At 41.7% G+C, this 17,715-nt stretch overlaps 2 protein-coding genes across 4 annotated transcripts in view; one reads left to right on the forward strand and one right to left on the reverse strand.

Annotated features, from left to right (window-relative positions):
• Nucleotides 1-12,081, reverse strand: part of LOC113904482 (breast cancer metastasis-suppressor 1-like protein) — a 29,959-nt gene extending 17,878 nt beyond the window's left edge. Inside the window, exons 1-5 of one of the 3 annotated variants that reach the window (XM_027561707.1) lie at nucleotides 11,650-11,759; nucleotides 9,969-10,143; nucleotides 7,889-8,019; nucleotides 3,305-3,352; nucleotides 3,094-3,215 (exon numbers count right to left, since the gene is read on the reverse strand). The gene's annotated coding sequence lies outside the window, so the exon portion shown is untranslated. Of the gene's footprint in view, nucleotides 1-3,093; nucleotides 3,353-7,888; nucleotides 8,020-9,968; nucleotides 10,144-11,649; nucleotides 11,760-11,966 lie in introns of those variants that run through there. The other 2 variants (XM_027561704.1, XM_027561695.1) reach the window with 2 other exon arrangements.
• A 50-nt stretch (nucleotides 12,082-12,131) lies between these two features.
• NXPH2 (neurexophilin 2) overlaps nucleotides 12,132-17,715 on the forward strand; it is a 127,964-nt gene continuing 122,380 nt past the window's right edge. The window contains exon 1 of the mRNA XM_027561715.1: nucleotides 12,132-12,336. Coding sequence (XP_027417516.1) covers nucleotides 12,286-12,336 — 51 coding nt within the window. The 5' untranslated portion in view covers nucleotides 12,132-12,285. The remainder of the gene's footprint in view (nucleotides 12,337-17,715) is intronic.

Here is a 17,715-nt window from a genome sequence, read left to right on the forward strand (position 1 = left end):
ATAAATCCCAGAAAGCTTTTACCGGTAGATACTGACATGCTGATTCTAAAATGTATGAATGCAAGGGAAGTAGAATAGACAAGTCTGAAATTCCAAGAAAGAAAAGAACAAAGTCTTTGCCTGATAGAGCAGGGTCCTGTGGAACACCTGGGCACGAAGCCTTTCTGTGTCCCCCATCTCTTTGATTATAGAAATAGACTTCATTCAGCTTCTATGACCTTCCAACTCAGGATTTAAGTTCCAACTCAGGGATTTAAGCAGATTTAAGCAATTGCTAATTAAGGAAGGGAGGGGATGAGAGACTAGGAAGAAACAAATAGTCAAGAGAAACAGTAGTAGACCCTTTAGGCAAGGTCCTGGTTCCCCACCAACAGACGCACACAACAATACCTTTGAATTATTTTGCAGAATACTGAAACAAACCACCTTCAGGTGGGAGAAGTTAACAATTAATGAGAATATGCTGCCTACAGACAAGTAGACACCAGACCAGCTGGAACCTAAAAGTTGATGATGCTGACTCTACTTACCTCACTACCAACCAACCCATCAGAATAATGTCCGCAAGTTGATCATGCCCTCTTTGAACCATTACATAAAGCTTCTCACTATCCTTTCCAAGTGGGAACACATAGTTTTTCGAGGCAGGAGCCCAAAGTGGCCCCCTTTTCTGGCAGAGTAGTAAAGCTATCCTTTTCTACTTCACCCAAAATTGTCTCTGAGATTGGATCCAGCACCATTGTACAGAGAAGTTGAGCTTTGGGCATTGTGCCAATGATCCCATTGAGTTCCTGTGTGCAGGAAGACATGGCTACTATATGGTCCCCTTTGGGTCTTTCTAAGTGTATTTTTGATTATGTTAGTCCCAAGAGAGGTACTCAAAAAGTTCTAAGAAAAAAATTAAGGGCTTTGAGTAAATCAATCTATTTAACTTTGATTCACATAGTGTTTCCCAAACATGGTTGAACTGAGACTTTTTTCTTCATGTAAATATCCAATATTAACTTTCTTCAGAGATGGTTTAATAAAAATACACTTTGAGAAACACTTAGAGATGTTGGAATACACTTTAACACTTTGGATAATACTTAAAAGATTAATTTTAGATTCAGAAAAAGTGGATAAATCTTGAGAAATTTGACAGATTTGGGTGAAATTTTTTTACTGCCAATTTGGAGACTGTGCGATATTCATGAATATTTCTTCATACATATAACCCTTACGAAGCCAGAGTCCACATGGTCCAGTTCCAAAGAAGGGTCACAATTTAAAGAACCAAATCCATGCAACTAAAACTAATTTCAAAATAACTCAAGTTCTTAATTTTAATTACTATGAAAGGACTGTACAGTCCCAGCAATATTTTTTAGAATCCCCTTTTTTCCCTTTCCGTTGCATTTGTATACTAAAACTACATCCATTTCTCTCTTCTAACCACATCTGAAAGGATTCTCCAACCCTTGCTACCTCAAATGTCCTCTGGTTCTTCTTCACTCCTCATTTATTCTAGAATTGCCACTGCTGAGGTTCAAGAAGAAGTAGGACTTTCCTCATGAAACAGAAAGGAAGTAGTCCAGGCACAACCTTTAAAAGAATGATATAGCCATAGGACATGACAAAGACTGGTTAAAACCAACTGGGTCCAAGATGGCGGAAGATTCCACTTCCACTAGACCTTGAGCTTCATTATACACTCATTATAATATATTAGCCAAATGACACACCCACCAGGGCCATGACAGTTCTAAGCCTAACCATAAAAGACCAGAAAGAGGATGGTGGCTCAATTTCTGGAAATCTCTGCCCCTTCCCCAAAATAATTGGAATAATCCTCCCACTCATCACCCTAAGAAATTACCCAGCAGATAAAAACTAAGTACATCATATTTCAGAGCTCTCTTGCCTTCTGAGGCCTACCCTGGTACCTCAGTTGGTAAAGATTGACCTGCAGTGCAGAAGATCCCAGTTCAATTCCTGGGTCAGGAGATCTACTGGAGAAGGGATAGGCTACCCACTCCAGTATTCTTGGGCTTCCCAGGTGGCTCCGCTGGTAAAGAATCCACCTGCAATGCGGGAGACCTGGGTTCAATCCATGGGCTGGGAAGGTCCCCTGGAGAAGGGAAAGGCTACCCACTCCAATATTCTGTCCTGGAGAATTCCATGGACTGTATAGTCCACTGGGTTGCAAAGTGTCAGACACAACTGAGCAACTTTCACTTCACTTGCCTCCTGAGATGACCCAGATTTTGTCTTTTTTTTTTTTTAATTTTATTTAATTTTTAAACTTTATATAATTGTATTAGGGGTCTTTGGAGTGTGTTTCTCTTTAACTAAATCCACTTCTTACCTATCACTCCATCTCTGCTTTTGCAATGAAACAAGAACTTTAAATTCACCATACATTAAGAGAGAAAACGAGAAGAAAACAATCAAGAGACCCAGGCAGAATCCTCTTTAGGCAGAGGAAGGAAAAGCCAGGGAAAACTCAGCAATGATATTTGTGCTGTTTTATGCTAGATGGGGTGATGCAGCGTCTGTGTGACTACCTGTCTGGCGGATCTACCCGAAGCATCTAGTGGTGGCCCTGGAGTAGCTGGCTGGCAGGCACAGCCCTTAGGAAGATGGAAGACAGCATGGGCAGGCTGGAACTGCTGGGTCCAATCTGCATCTGTTCATTGAAAATTGAGGAGCTTTAGAGAGGAATGACTGGCCCATACCTAGTGGCAGCCTCCTAGATCTCATGCAGATCAGATCTCTTTGGCCAACTCCAACACAACTAAACAGGGAAAAGGACACTGGGAAATGTCATTCTCAGCTCGACGGCATCACAGAGCAAACGTCTACAGGGATTACTAGTAAAATGAAAAAAAGCTTACTTCTTTTCAGTTTGAAACCAGTATTCACATGATTCAAATTTAACAAGCCCACTCAGTGTCAGGCAAGGTGCCAAATATTTTCACACACATACACACACACACACACATACACACCCCCACATAAACACAACTTCTCTAGTAGCAACACACCATATGCTACTTTTTCTCATTTCTGTTGGTCACCGTGAGAGGAAAATCATGAAGAGTTTGCACAGACCTGGAACTTTATTGACAAGATGTAAACAGCAACACAGTTGGAGACAGTGTCATGTCACAGTTAGGAGAGAAAGCTCTGGAGTTTCTGGAGTTTCTGGAGTTTCCGGGTCCAAATCCTGGGTTCTGTTACATGAGGGCTAAGTCATCTTGGGCAAAATACTTGATTTCTGTATTCCTCAGCTTTGCCATTACAAATTTCAGATAATACCCACCTTACAGGATCGTTGTAATGATTATATGTGATAATATATGTACAGCACCTGGTGTTAAAAAAAAAGAAAGCTAAATTTAGGAATGATTGAAAAATAAGTATTAGTGAGATTCCTGCCTATGCCTATAAATATATGTATATATTTTAATATTCTATTGCTGAAACAGAATGGTTTTAAATTTTATCTACATATTTTAACTCGTTCTCTTTTTCATTATAAATCAAAATGTTTCTATCTGTCATTATTTAGTAGCATACAGATAACTGAATATGTTACAAAAATCACACAGTCTCAAAATCTAGGGTATTCAATTTTTAAAATTATAATTTTCAGGAGAATATATAGGTATTAATATGAAGTGACATAAATAATGCCAAATTACTGAATAAACAATTTAAAATAAGTAAAAGGCAGCATAAGTTGTATCTTAATAACTTAAAAATGATGATAGGATTTCCATGTATACTGTTAAATCAATGTGTATCTATAAAGTTCCTGTTAACTACAGCTTCATCATCTGGATCTTTGCCTAAATGATGTTAACACATTAGCCCTTTCTCATCATTATTTCCTGATAATCAATAGTGATCCCTGTACTTGGTCTTTCCTTTACAATTATTTGTCTTAAATGCAAAAATTATTCATTTTGCTAGAAGAAGAAGACCGCTTGACTTTCAGATCACTTTTCATTGATTCTCAGTTGTTCAATGCTTTGCACTCCCTCCTCATATGTTCTTTTTTGGGATCTTGACTAAAGCATAATATGCCTCTCTGGATAAGTTACCAGGTGCTTGAAACAAAAGACCTTGGGCAGAAAATATAGTTTGGTTAGAATAAGTTGGATGAATTTTAACTCATACTAAATATTAACTGTTATCTTTTAAGCATTCTGATCAATATTATTAGTATTGGCATATGCTTATTACCTAGTACTGAGTGTAAATTGTCTTCCTTTTTATACAATGAAGACATAGCATTATTGACTGACTCCATAAAGCTCATTTTAAAGGTTTAGTTTTATCCATTGACATTACTCAGCAAAGCAAGAATCAGACTTAAACTATTCAGTTATTCATTTCAAGGAAGGACAAGTGGGCACCTACCCAGTGGTTACACTGCACTTATACTCTAATTTGTATGCCTCTTAATCAAGGGGTCTTTTGATCCAGAAGGCAATGAGTGATTCCCTGGCAATGATATAATTTAAGAATGCAGGTCCTTAGTATGTTTCAGGATGTGCTAAAACATACGGCATTTGTTCAGCATATATTCAGCCAGTAGACAAAAGTTATCCTTAGAAGACCCATGACAATTTGCCTGACGCTCACTTTCTGAGGCAATGCCACATTTGACCAGTAGATAGCACTCAAGATGTTTCAATAAACGGAGAGAAGGCTTCTCCGTGCAATTATTACTTTGCCAGGGAAAGTCAGACAAGTTCATTTTAGATCAGCAGAGGGGAAAAAGAGATGGCCCAAATGCCTAGAAATGGGGAGTTTTGTACCAAACCTCAGCAGCCACTTAACACAAAGCTATACCGATTAGGGTAGGAAAGCTAGCCACTCATTTCCTAACACAATTTCTGCTGGAAGACAAGGAAAGCACCACTCATTTGACACACTGATATAAAACATGAAAGCAGCACTTGGATGGTAATGTTGATGTCCAGAGAGACCACAGGTAGAACATGTTGGTTGCACTGCACAGAACTCAAAAAGCAAAACTTTCTTGTGCCTCAATCATCCTGCTAGTTCAAAAGCCACCTGTATTTCAGAATGCAATGTTTACAAAAATAACAACCTGGCTATAAACAAAAAAATGAATTGCAATTGCTTGAAGCCAATGGACAGTGCCTTGGCATAGTTAGACCTACTAGGAAGGATAACTGGCATTATGCTTTTATAAGCGATGGCTTCCATCATACAAAAGAATCAACTCATATTACTTTAGAAGCAGAAAGTGGTAAATGGGGATGCTCCTGGGGTTTTTTATTTTTGTTTATTTGGCTATGGCAAGCAGCATCTTCAATCTTTTTGAGGCACGTAGGATCCTTAGTTGCCACATGTGGGATCTAGTTCCCTGACCTGGGATTGAACCCAAGCCCTGTGCATTGGGAGTGCAGTCTTAGCCACTGGACCACCAGTGAAATCCCTGGTTCTGTGATTCTGAACCATTTTTCACATGTTTCAAGCTCAGTTCATCTGATACAGGGTCTGTGTTAAATGAGGTGAGGGTCATCAAGGTGCTGTTTAAGTAGACACAAAAAGCTGGAGTATGAGAAGTTAGGAGATGAGAGTCATTCAAATATCCATGAAAGAAAAACTGGAGGCATCTGAGCAAGGAAAGAACATGTCAAAGGAAAAAGATATCTGGGGGAAAATCAGTGAAAAACTACAGAAAACAACTTCAAATTCCATCTGCAGAAAATTGTTGGTGGTTGGGAGGTGGTCAGTCTCTTTAAAAAGCCAGTTTCTTGGAGGATAGATTTTCAACCCCTGCTCTCTAAGGTCCAACCTTAAGCTTTCTGCAGCTGTGCTCCCAGCCCATCATAAATGGACTCACACCCTCAGGATGGCTAACCCAATATCCCACTCAAAAATTTCTGAATTTCATTTCAAATTGCCTGAAACTACCTTCAGCCTTTGACCTTCCTATGAGTCATTAAATAGCTTTCTGTTGTAATTGTTCAACTTGTTTCAGTTATGTTTGTGTATTTGAAACCAAAAGGCTTTTTTGACTGTGCTAGGCTTACTCTGGGTTTCCTTGGTGGCTCAGATGGTAAAGAGTCTGCCTGCAATGCAGGAGACCCAGGTTTGATCCCTGAGTCAGGAAGATCTCCTGGAGAAGGGAATGGCAACCCACTCCAGTATTCTTGCCTGGAGAATTTCATGGACAGAGGAGCCTGGCGGGCTACAGTCCATGGGGTTGCAAAGAGTCAGATGTGACTCTGGGGGTAGGATGGGGCTGTGGAGTGTCTAATATCTGGTCCACAATAATTAACAGAAAGACAGCAAGGGAAAAACACATTTACAGAACACTACCTTAACTAATCAAAGGAAAAGATTCCAATCTGAGAATATTTAGAGTTCCTGGAAGAAGACAGACAGACATCTGGGATGAAAAGAGGTTGGCGTGAGCTCCCCCGGCACTAACCCTGGAGTCTAACCTTCCTATGCCATCATCTGGCTGTGTGACCTTGAGAATATCACTTTCCATCTCTGGGCTTCAGGTTTTTCATCTATAAACTGAAGGGTTAAGCAAAATGCTCCAATTCTAATCTTCTATAGCTCTGTTCTCCTGCCTTCTTTCCATATAGGAAGCTACATTTGAAGGAAGTTAATTGATTTCCTAGCAATGACATCCATTATACTTGATATACCAGTAAAAAAAAAAGGTGACCATTCAGTCAAATAATCATGCGTATATGAACACTGCATGGCAACACACTTTGAAACACAGCGACAACTTTACAAAACGCACTCTGACTGGTAGAGATGCTCTCTCCCACCTTGTCAGTCTTGATTGATATTCACCCACATCATCACAGGACTGGCTAGAACCCACAGGCTGCTTCTCCTCCCCTCCCTCCAACCTCTCCTCTTGGCTGCTGATGGTGGCTTCAGCCACCAGTACTTTGCTGGTAGCACCTTCTAACATCCAAGTGAAGAAATATAGTTGTGGCAAAAAAACTTCACTGTAGAAGAACTCTTTGATTTGTGTTTGAACTTAGGGCAACTGATAACATTTATGTGATAAAACTTCATAAATCCCCCAAACATGCTGACCCATCTACCAAGAAAATGTCCAGTTCTCTCCTGAAAAGTCCCATAGAACTAAGAATATAAATAAGTTCTTAGTACATTCCAAATGTGGAGGCTACAATTCTATAGGGAAGGGAAGGGAGGAAGGATTTGATTTGCACTGTTGTAAGGCAGAAATTAACACAACATTGTAAAACAATTACTCTCCAATTAAAAAAAAAAAAAAAAAGAAGGGAGAGAGGGGGAAGGAAAGGGAGGGGGGGAAAGTAAGTTTCTGTAGAGCAGCAGTTTTCAACCATGGCTGTATAGTGAAATCTCTTGGGTGAAAAATGTCACTGTTTAAGTACACTTTTAAAGAGGTTAAAGTCCCCAGTGCCATCAGGGTTGAGTCAGTGTAACACAGCATCACATTAATAAAATGGTGACTAAAGAATATTCAATTACTCAACAAGAGTGGCAACTCAAAAGGATTTGTTGTTCCGAATTCCTACCAAAAAGCCCACCAGCTTTCAAAGAGGTCCAAAGGCTCCCTGAGAATTCCCTGTATCCTTGGCGTAATACTGCCATGTTCCCGAGTCCTGATTACTCCTCCGCAGAGGGTTGCAGAGCCATGTGCCATGCAATTCTCTATATCCTCTCACGCTTCTAAAATTATTACCTCATCAATGCTTCAGGCTTGGTACTGTCAGACCTCTTTTCCTGATAATAAGATAGACTCTGGGGCTTTTAGCATCCATAGATCACTCCCACAACTCTTACTCACTAAAGGTTCATTCATTCACTACATCACAACTTTTATAACTGCTGGTCAGTTGAAAAATACCTGAGGCAGAGTGATGAATTGGAAAGACTCTGCACAAAGAAACTGAAGGCTTTGAATCAAGTTTCAGATGTGCCCATGCCTCTCTCCAGATGACCTGAAGCAAGTCACATAACCTTTCGAGCTTCCATTTCCTTAAATATAAAGTGAGAAAGTTGGTTAGTGTCTGATATCCACCACAGCTCTCAAATATTATACGGCATATGATGTTCTTATACACATTCTGGTTATGATGCTAATGAACAGTGAGTGGTGAGAAAGTAAGTGCAGAGGAGAAGCACAAGGAAAAGGCAAATGGTCCAAGGGAGCCACAAGTTGACAGATTGGCTTTCAAAGCATTGACAATATCCCCATGCTGCTGCTGCTAAGTCACTTCAGTCGTGTCCGACTCTGTGCGACCCCACAGACGGCAGCCCACCAGGCTCCCCCGTCCCTGGGATTCTCCAGGCAAGAACACTGGAGTGGGTCGCCATTTCCTCCTCCAATGCATGAAAGTGAAAAGTGAAGTCGCTCAGTCCTGTCCGACCCTCAGTGACCCCATGGACTGCAGCCTTCCAGGCTCCTCCGTCCATGCGATTTTCCAGGCAAGAGTACTGGAGTGGGGTGCCATTGCCTTCTCCGAATATACCCATAAGTTGCCTTTTAAAAAGACTACAGTGGAATCATATGGCAGGAAAATTTGGTAGGTTCTATTTTTTGCTACTTTGTCTACATGAAAAGACCCTTTTCACTCCCCTCACACTGGGAAAACCACACTTGCAAAATGAAAAAGGCAATGATCTGATTCTCTAGATGTTAAATTGCCTCTGAGAAAGGGACGATGTTAAAAAAAATTCCTCTAATATGCCGAGACACTTTTACAATATTCCAACCGCCAGTTCAGTTCCCTGTTCCTCTGTAGCAGCTCTTGCATCACATTTCTTCCTTCTTTGCTTTCAAACAACCATGACCATCTCCTCATGCAGTCTCCTGCTTTAGACAATCCTGTCTGTTACCACTGCATATATCTCTATTCCACTTGATGTCTGACTTTCCTACTCCAAAAAGTTGGAAGACTCCTTATTTCCTGCAGACCAAGGTAACCTATTTAGCTTGGCATTCCCAGATCCCTACCATCTCACCTATAACATACTTTTCCTCTCCTTTTCTTTTCCATCCATCAGTGAAGTCACATGAAGTCCCTCCATTCGGCCTTTGCTCATGTCGTTCTTCCCACATGGAATGGCTTTACCTATTTTCTCCTACATAAACTAAATCCGGCCATTCTCAGAAGCTCACATTTCATCTCTGCTATGAAGCAGTCATGCTGGTTTCCAAGGATCTGCCCTTCCTCCAACTGTCCTGGGCAACACTTCAACTCTCCCAGACTGTCTCGTTTGTGGCATGCTCCTGTTTACACTGAGTGTTCTGAATGACAGAGTCAATGCACTTAATGCTTCTAGCATGCTTCTTTTTTTAATTAAAAAAATTTTTTTTGGGCCACACTGTGTAGGCATTTGGGATCTTAGTTCCTCAAACAGGGACTGAACCCATGACCCCTGCTCCGTACATGCAGAGTCTTAACCACTGGACTGCCAGCAAAGTCTATCATTCTTGCCTATCTTTTCCCCTTCCCTCCCCGCTCCTCTCCCTCCTTTCCTTCCCTTCTTCCTTCCTTTCACTTTACCATAATACGTACAGTAAAATTTCAGGAATACACTAAATTAGCAGCAATCACCTTATAAATAAACACAGTAATAGCAGACTGGGGGATCCTGGGTGCTTCTCTTCCACAGCCTAAGCAACGGGACACACACATTCTCCTGTGTCCCTTAGCTCTTAGCTTGGAATCCAACACCCTTCAACAAGTTCCATTGTGAAAATACTTAGTATTAGGACACATGTCCAAGTTGAGGTTTCACTTCAAAATTTTATGCATAAATTTCCCAAAAGTGCAGAAATGGTCTAAGAAATAGGACCAAATTTAAAGAAAAGAGTCATTAAGTCATTTATTCATTTCAATAGTGTGTTAAGTCCAGCACTCCTCATTGAAAGAGCTAGTGATAACAGAATTGGAGACCACTAAATCAAGATGGGACCTCACCTTCTAGTTTTAGAGATGAGTCAGCTGGGACTCCTGCAGAAACACCAAGTCTAAATGAGGTACTGCCTCTTGCAATACTGTTTGCCTTTCTTCTTCTTTTAGCAGCCCCTCTCCATAAAGGTGTTCCTCTAATGTCTGCCAATCCGTTCCCTATTCATCGCTTTCCAAAGATTGTCTGTAAATGAAATGCAAAGACAAAGTTGGACAAGCCGATCAACTTACATCTGTCCCATTTTTTGCAATGATCTTATTTCTGCATCCAGGATAGAATAACTTTCTAGAAGCGAGCTCCCAGTCTTGGTAAAGAATATTTGTGAAGGGGAAGGGTAACTATAGGGAGGTGAGTTATATATTTAGATATGCAAATAATGATTTTAAGTCTTAGGACAAGCAGAAGTGGGTTGTTGCTACTGCAGCCTTTGCATGGGTCCTATAATTCACCAGTCACCCTTGGCCAAGAGTTAGGAAGGATATATAATCCTTTTTTGACTCTTCCTCCACAGGGAATGGAGTTGTATATCCCACCCACAGCCTCAGAGACAACACCTCTCAAAGTCACACAGGGGCCCAGAACAGTCTGGAATGACCTCCAGGAGAGGAGGGTTTGATCCCTGGGTTGGAAAGATCCCCTGGAGGAGGAAATGGCAACCCACTCCAGTATTCTTGTGTGGAAAATTCCACGGAGGGAGGCAGGCTGGTGGGTTATAGTCCATGGGGTTTCAAAGAGTGAGACAGGACTGAGCACAGGACAAGCACACTGTCGGCAAAATCTTGACACACCCAAAGAAAGGAAGGGTGGGACCCTGCCTACCCACCTCAGTCCTGGTGCGAGGAGGAGATGGAAACATTTTCCCCCTACAATTCCAACTCAAATTTCACTTTGTTGTGTTTTATTTTCTAAAGGTTGAAAATCAATCGCAACTCCACTCCCTCGCCTCAACGTGTTTTTCTTTTCCAAGAGAGGTAGGAACTATCCTTGCGTGTTCTTTTGAAGTAGCTGCCTAGGGACTTATCTCTGGAGAAGCAGTTTTACCTCTTTAGACCTTAGATTGCCCATCTGTTCATTAAGGGGTTGATGGATGATGTCTAAATTTTCATCCACCGTAAATGGGGGAGTCCCTGAGCCCCACTGGCCCTTGACTTGAGTGTCTAGCACAGAAATAGTTAAAGGTTAAGGATCTCTCAAATGGAGACTTGCTAACATGGGGGTGAGGATGCCAGGCAGCATATTTGTAGTCTTGTCCAGCCTTGGCCTCAAAAATATCCCTCTCGAAGATTTGCCGATGGGGAGGCTGCAGCGGGGTCTCCTCTTCTAAGTCTTCCCCCCGGGCGCCCGGGCGCAGCTCTATCTGGAACCTGGACACCAAGCAGTTCAAAGCATCCTCAAAACCGAGTAAGCCTGGCCCCCTACTGCTAGCTCGGCTTCTCACAGCCCTGTCGCTACCCCTCCTCAAGGTCCCTCTAGGTCTCCACTACTTTCCACGTCCGAAAATTCTTTCAGCCGCCAGCTGCACTTTGGACCCCCTGCCTTGGACTCCGAGATAGCCAGTGCTGCCGCGGAGTGGGGCGCCCTTCCGAGACGTCCTGGGATCCAGCCCCCCTACCCTAACCCCCGCCCCACTCAACCACCACCCACCGCAGGCTTTCCTGTTAGCAGCTCCCCCACGCCCCGTCTCAGGACCTGGCCGTCTCCTTCCCCTCGAACTCCCTGGGTGCTTTCCGGGCGCACTTCTTCGGCATCCAAGCAGGGAAACCTCACCCACACCCCATCCCCGCTGCCTCTTTCCGTGCAAAAGAAGAGCTGGTCAGTGGGCAGAGCGCCTGACCCAACTGAGCCACCGGGACTGGCCCTCTGCTGGGTGGGGTCGAAGAAGGAGCCGGGCCTCGCTGGGCTCCCGGGCGCGCTCCGCTTTGCCCGCCTAGAGCAGCCCAGCGAGGGAACCCTGCACCAAAGCGCCGGAGCCGCAGCTCCCCGCCCGCGGAGACCCCCGCGCTCACCCCGACCCGGGGACGCCAGAGCCCCCAGCACCGCTGGAGCCCCTCGCAGCAAGCCGGAGCGCCAGCAGCCCCGCACGCTCCTTTTCCGGCCCCCTCCAAGGAGGGGCGCGCGGGGGCCCCAGAAGCATCTCCCGCTCGCCCTCCCCCACCCCTTTCCCAGCCCGCCCACCCGACCCGCGCGGCGCGGCGTTGCGCTCGGATTCCGGGAAGGAAGCGCCGCGCTGTGTCCCCGGCGTCCTCAGTCCTGCCCCCCGAAGTGGAGATGCGCGAGTGGCAGGCGAGGGCGCGCAGCTCGTGAGACGCCGCGCCAGCCGGCACCATGCGCCTGCGGCCGCTGCCCCTCGTGGTGGTCCCCGGCTTGCTGCAGCTGGTAAGTGCCCGGCCCGCCGCGCGCCCCGCGCCCCACGCCCCGCGCGCCAGGGCCGCGTTTCGGCGGGAAAACCGCGCCGGTGGCCGACTCAGAAGCGGAGCCTGGGGCTGCTGGGACCTGGTGCTGGGGGCGCGCGCAGCCGAGGGAGTTTGGGGGTTTGCTTTAGAGGTTGAAGCGGAAGAATCAGGGAGTGGGATTCAGAGAGGACCCTGAGGCTGGTGAGGGGCTTTTGTTGGCTTGAGACTGGAGGACTGGAGTGAAAAGGGCAGAAAGTGGCAGGAAAGAAGGTGCGAGAGAAGGAAGAGGTTTATTGAAAAGCGATCGAGGAGGGAAGTAGGGGAGAAGGCTAGACGGACGTGATGAAGATGGGCTGAAAGACCCAGAGTTTGAGAGGCTTTGTGGCTTTTATTTTTCACGTGCTATTTTGCACGGATGCCCGCAAACACTTCTAAACCTCTGCATCGTGCATCCTCGTTCTCGGGACCGATTAGTGGCTCCTTGATGGGGAAAAACTTAGGCGAAAGACCGATTTGGGAGACAGATTGTATTTCTCTTCGTTTTCCAATCTGGCGCTGGGGACTAGGATGGGGTTTTGTGCCGACGGGGGAGGCAGGATGTAACTTTCAAGTCCAACTCCACCCCGTCATCTCTAAGCATTCTGTTCCCAAAGACCTCTCCCGTCGGTTCTGGGAGGCTCAGGGGGAGCTGAGGAATAGGAAGGGAATTAGAAGGTGACGCAGGGTCCACTAGAGAGGCTCTCGGCGACAGCTCCAGGGGTGACACTCATCCCTCCTTGCTTGGAGGCTTGGCGCCACGCTATCCTCCTTCCGAATTACCTGTATGATGTATGGGTTGCTAGATAATTCTCTTTAAGGGAGAACCTAAGTAAAATCTTCAAGAAAACAACTTTTAAAGTAAAATTCCGTAAGGGGATTGCTGTGGCTCAGTCCACGTCTGTGATGGGTTTCTCCTGCTCTCTAGGCACTTAATACCGTGCTATTAAGAGGGCTTTCGCCAGAAGCCAGGGTTTCTTTGGTCCTCATACTTAAGACTTTACCCAGTTGAATCTGGGCTGTTAAAACAGGGGTAAGGAACACAAGCATGATAATGTGTTCCTCCCTTTCCATCTGTCCTCTCTCTCTCTCTCCCACTTCTCCGAGGAAAAAACCAAGTAACTTATTAAAGTTTCTGTATGATACATATCATATTGTAGACGCAGAGATATTTGCAAGTTTGGGGATGGAAGGAACTCGAAACGCTCTTAGTGAAGGGGTGAGGACACCGAAAGGCCTGTCCATTCTTTATACAACGGAGATGAGCTTCACCTGCGCAGCATTAACCAAGAAATTCTTCAATGGCATCAAGAAGAAAATGCAGTGATGCTCCGACGTTGTCCTTGAATGAGCCAGCACATACTGGCTATATACAATATTGCATGTTAAAATACATTTTGCATGCCAGGCGTTAAGCGTGCCACATATTTTTCACATTAGTCTTCAGTATCATTTGCTTTTTAAAATGCTTGATCTGGATGCCAATACAAGATGATCTAACAAAGCACATTTGTATGGTGTATATTAAGTTAAACTATAGAAGTCTGGGGAAATAAGGTACTTAGGTTACTTAGGTAGGATCTTCAAGGATCTCTTAGTTCATTCTTTTTTTTTTTTTCATTCATTTAACTTTGCATTCAGTGATCATCAACTGTGTATCTGTTCCACTGTATTAGACTGTTAAAGATGAGGGACCATATTGGGGGATGTGTTGGGAAAAGTTCTCCTATCAGCTACTCTATGGGGAATGTTAGATTTTTTTTTTTTTCCTCCACACAACCAGAGTCAATAGGGAATAAAAAATACATCTTGACAGGATTGTATACCTTCCTTAAGAGCTAGATTCTAATATTACAGCATGGATTGATTGATTAGTTTTTAAGGAAGTGTATGTCAAATTCTAATCCATTTTTGGATTGTGCTTGGATTGTAATGTTTTTTTCCTGGAGCACTTTATCATGGTAAGTGAGGTGGGGAGCTGCAGCTGTGTGATAAGCACACATTCCTTACACTGCCATCCTTTTGGACAATAAAAAGCTGTTTACATTCTCCACAATCTTATAGCTGTTTCCAACCTTATAACACAAGGGGGTTAGAATGTGAAAGGAAAACAGAATAGCTGAGCTGGGTAAATCTAAATGAAACACCCCCCAATCCCAACATTCGCCCCACCCCAGCAAAAAAAAAAAAAAAAAGTAATAAATTGGCTCTTCAAATGGCTTCTAATTTTATTCTACCTTTTCAGCTAATATTGAACTTCTTTGCTAAATCCCAGGAACAAGTGGATCAAATGTTTGAAAACTAATTTTTTCACTTTCTAGGAACCAGATGGACTTAGTTCATCTGCCCTTGGTGGGAGGCAGAGGGAACAAGGCTGGATTATTGTTGGCAATGGATTTTACTTCCATTCCCACTGCCATCATAAAATGCTAAATATGTTTAAATGAGTAGTGGATTCATTTGGGGATATTGAAATTTTAATTTTAAGAAATTTGTCTGATTCATATGAAAATAGTCAGAGGGAGTTGAGCCCAAATAAGTCGCTATCATATAACACTGGTACAGGTTTTTACTTACTTGGGAGATATTTACCATTTTTAAGAAAACACTAAGCTGAATGGATAAATATTGCAGGTAAACTATGAAGTATGTGTGTCTGTGACCTGTCCTTGCCCAGTTCTCCTGGCCTGTGTTCAGTGTTTTGTTATACCCAAAGTAAGATTACTAGGCATTTGCAGAATTTAAGTAGCAAACCCGAATGTATTATTTTCTTTAAAATTCTTGTACAGCAACATATTCTTTATAAAAACATTAATAGCACACGATTTCTCATCTGCCATCGAATGAAAAGAGAATTAGCATTTGGAGTTAACATTATAATAAAATGAGTGCTATTTTGTGACATGATACAAGGTAAAAACTTCGCCAGTTGACAACTTCTTTCAGATTTGCATTATTATTGGTAACTCATAATAAGTGTGATTTTTGCCTCTAAGTAAAATGCAGATTGTAAAACAGATTAAATTTGAAATAAATGGATGATTAGCTTGAGTTTAAGATAAAATTTAGTGGTGATTTAAAAAAATTGTTATACATTTCAACTTGTTTTTCTGTAATACAATGATGAGTTTATCAAGTAAAATATAAATTAAAAAAGTGATGCAAGTTAGCAAATTTTTAGAAACCTATAAAATCAGAATATTTCTGATGCAAAGTGTTACAATTTTAAGCTCATCATTATACAGTATTATCCCGCATGAGCTTATTGAGGTTATTTTTATTTTAATAAATTGTTAATTATGATAGTTATTGAGTGTGATAGTCATAACATATATTTATCCACAGCTCTGTATTTACAAGAAGTGATAATTCATGACTGTCTTCCATTCAGAAATCACAATTCCCCTCATATAGTTTGGATCAATAAACATCAAAACAGTGTTTCCTAGTGTAGGATCAATAATTGTCTGTTGCCTAGATGACAGTGCTGAGGAGAAAAAAAATACCACCATATCATGGTTACAACTTAGAGTTGGCTAGGCTTTAAAATGGACTCCTCATTAAAAGCGTCATTATCTTAGACATTATTTAAAATGAGAATTGGTATTAGACAATTAGATCCTGTGTTCCAGCCAGTCACCTCCCGGTATAAATGGTGTTCCGTTGGCCTGTTCTAAGATTATGTTGTGTCCTTCAGTTTTAAATGCCTTCCACATGGGAAGCTGACTGCTCTTGGGAACTTAGTTTATAGCTCAATAGGTTTCCGAATGGAAAAGAAAGGCATTGTTACTTTTCATTCTGTAGTTTTTTCCTTAATTTTCTTTTTATTGTTTCTGATTAGTGGTCAAAATGCTAAGTAAGGCACAAAGCTTTTTTGAAAAACCTTTTAGAGGTTTTACACTGTCAGCTTAAAATGTGTAGCTCTTGCAAGTCTAACGAATTAAAAAATGTTGATTTTCACAATACGCGGCCCACCTTTTATCTATTAAAAAGCTAATCAATACATTGTGAAAGATTTCATTATTTAGTAGTAAGCAATCAGAGATAAATATAAATGTGTCACAGGTCTGTGGCTTTGTAAAGGCTCCAGGGCTGTCTCTTACTGTTTACATATTCTGTGGACTCTTTTACCTGAAGCTTTGCTGGGTAAGATTTGAAAAAAGAATTATAGCCACACACTCAAGTGCCTAGAGTTAGGGCTGTGTCAGCGTTTCTGTAAAGAATCTCATTTCTATCTTAGCCATAAGCATTATTGCCGGTTAGAAGTTGGCATTTAATATCTTGATTTTGGAGTCAATTATATTAAAGCTGCTTTAAAAAATTGGTCCAAATGATTTTGAGTTCATTCTCTAGGTATTCTTATAGTATGTGTAATGATGATTTAACAAACTAGTTTCTATATTCTTCTTGGTTATAATTTAAATTGTACTATGTTTAAATTATTTTCAATAGTCTCTTCCCAGCTAACCTATTTATTGAACCACTGTAAGATTTTGAAACAGTGTTTCATCTTAAATAATTTTAATTGTGCCCAATTCAGATGCCTTAGTCTTTGTTTACTAACAATTGTACATCTTTATTTGCTAACAATCTATTTCAATATTTTATTACTTGTCATATGACCAATGGTGTTGATGACAATTGCTTTCTTTATTTCAAAATTATGTTCAATAGAAAAGGATATAAAGCAATTTACAGTATAGATTTTCATATTATAGAAAGAATTCTAAGATATGATTGACTGAAAACTTCCAATTGATGTTATTTTTAATTTATGAAAAATAACTGTTTGGTTTGTTATGCTGTAAGATTTGTATGTAATAAGGAATTCTTTTCCTTTATAGAACTACCATTAAAAATGAATACTTCACCATTTAGACCCAAAAGCTTTTTCCTAGCCAGATCATTCAAGAAATTAAAATAGTTGTCTTTAAAATTATCATTCCTGTAAATTTTGCTTTTCTTCAATTTATGGACCTACAGTAAGAAAAGTGGGAGATTTTATAAATTTAAACTGCAATAATAATGCTGCTTTAGATTTGTATATACTTACGTGTTTTCAAGTTTCTTTCACACAGTTTATCAATTCTATTCTCCCAATAAATTTGCAAGAATGACATGTTAAATGTTTCCATTTGTGTATTGGAAAGAACAATGGAAAGATTTGAGTTTTATTTATAAGTAAATTGCATTTTCAACAAATATTTACTATTTTGTCCCTGACTTTATGCTGAGACTGTAGCAGACCTTGAGGACATAGCAGTAAACAAAATGGAACTGCTCTAAGGACACATATGTGTGTGTGTACATACATACACACGTGTCT

This window comes from Bos indicus x Bos taurus, chromosome 2 (genome assembly GCF_003369695.1).
Source record: "Bos indicus x Bos taurus breed Angus x Brahman F1 hybrid chromosome 2, Bos_hybrid_MaternalHap_v2.0, whole genome shotgun sequence".
Taxonomy (NCBI): Eukaryota; Metazoa; Chordata; class Mammalia; order Artiodactyla; family Bovidae; genus Bos; species Bos indicus x Bos taurus.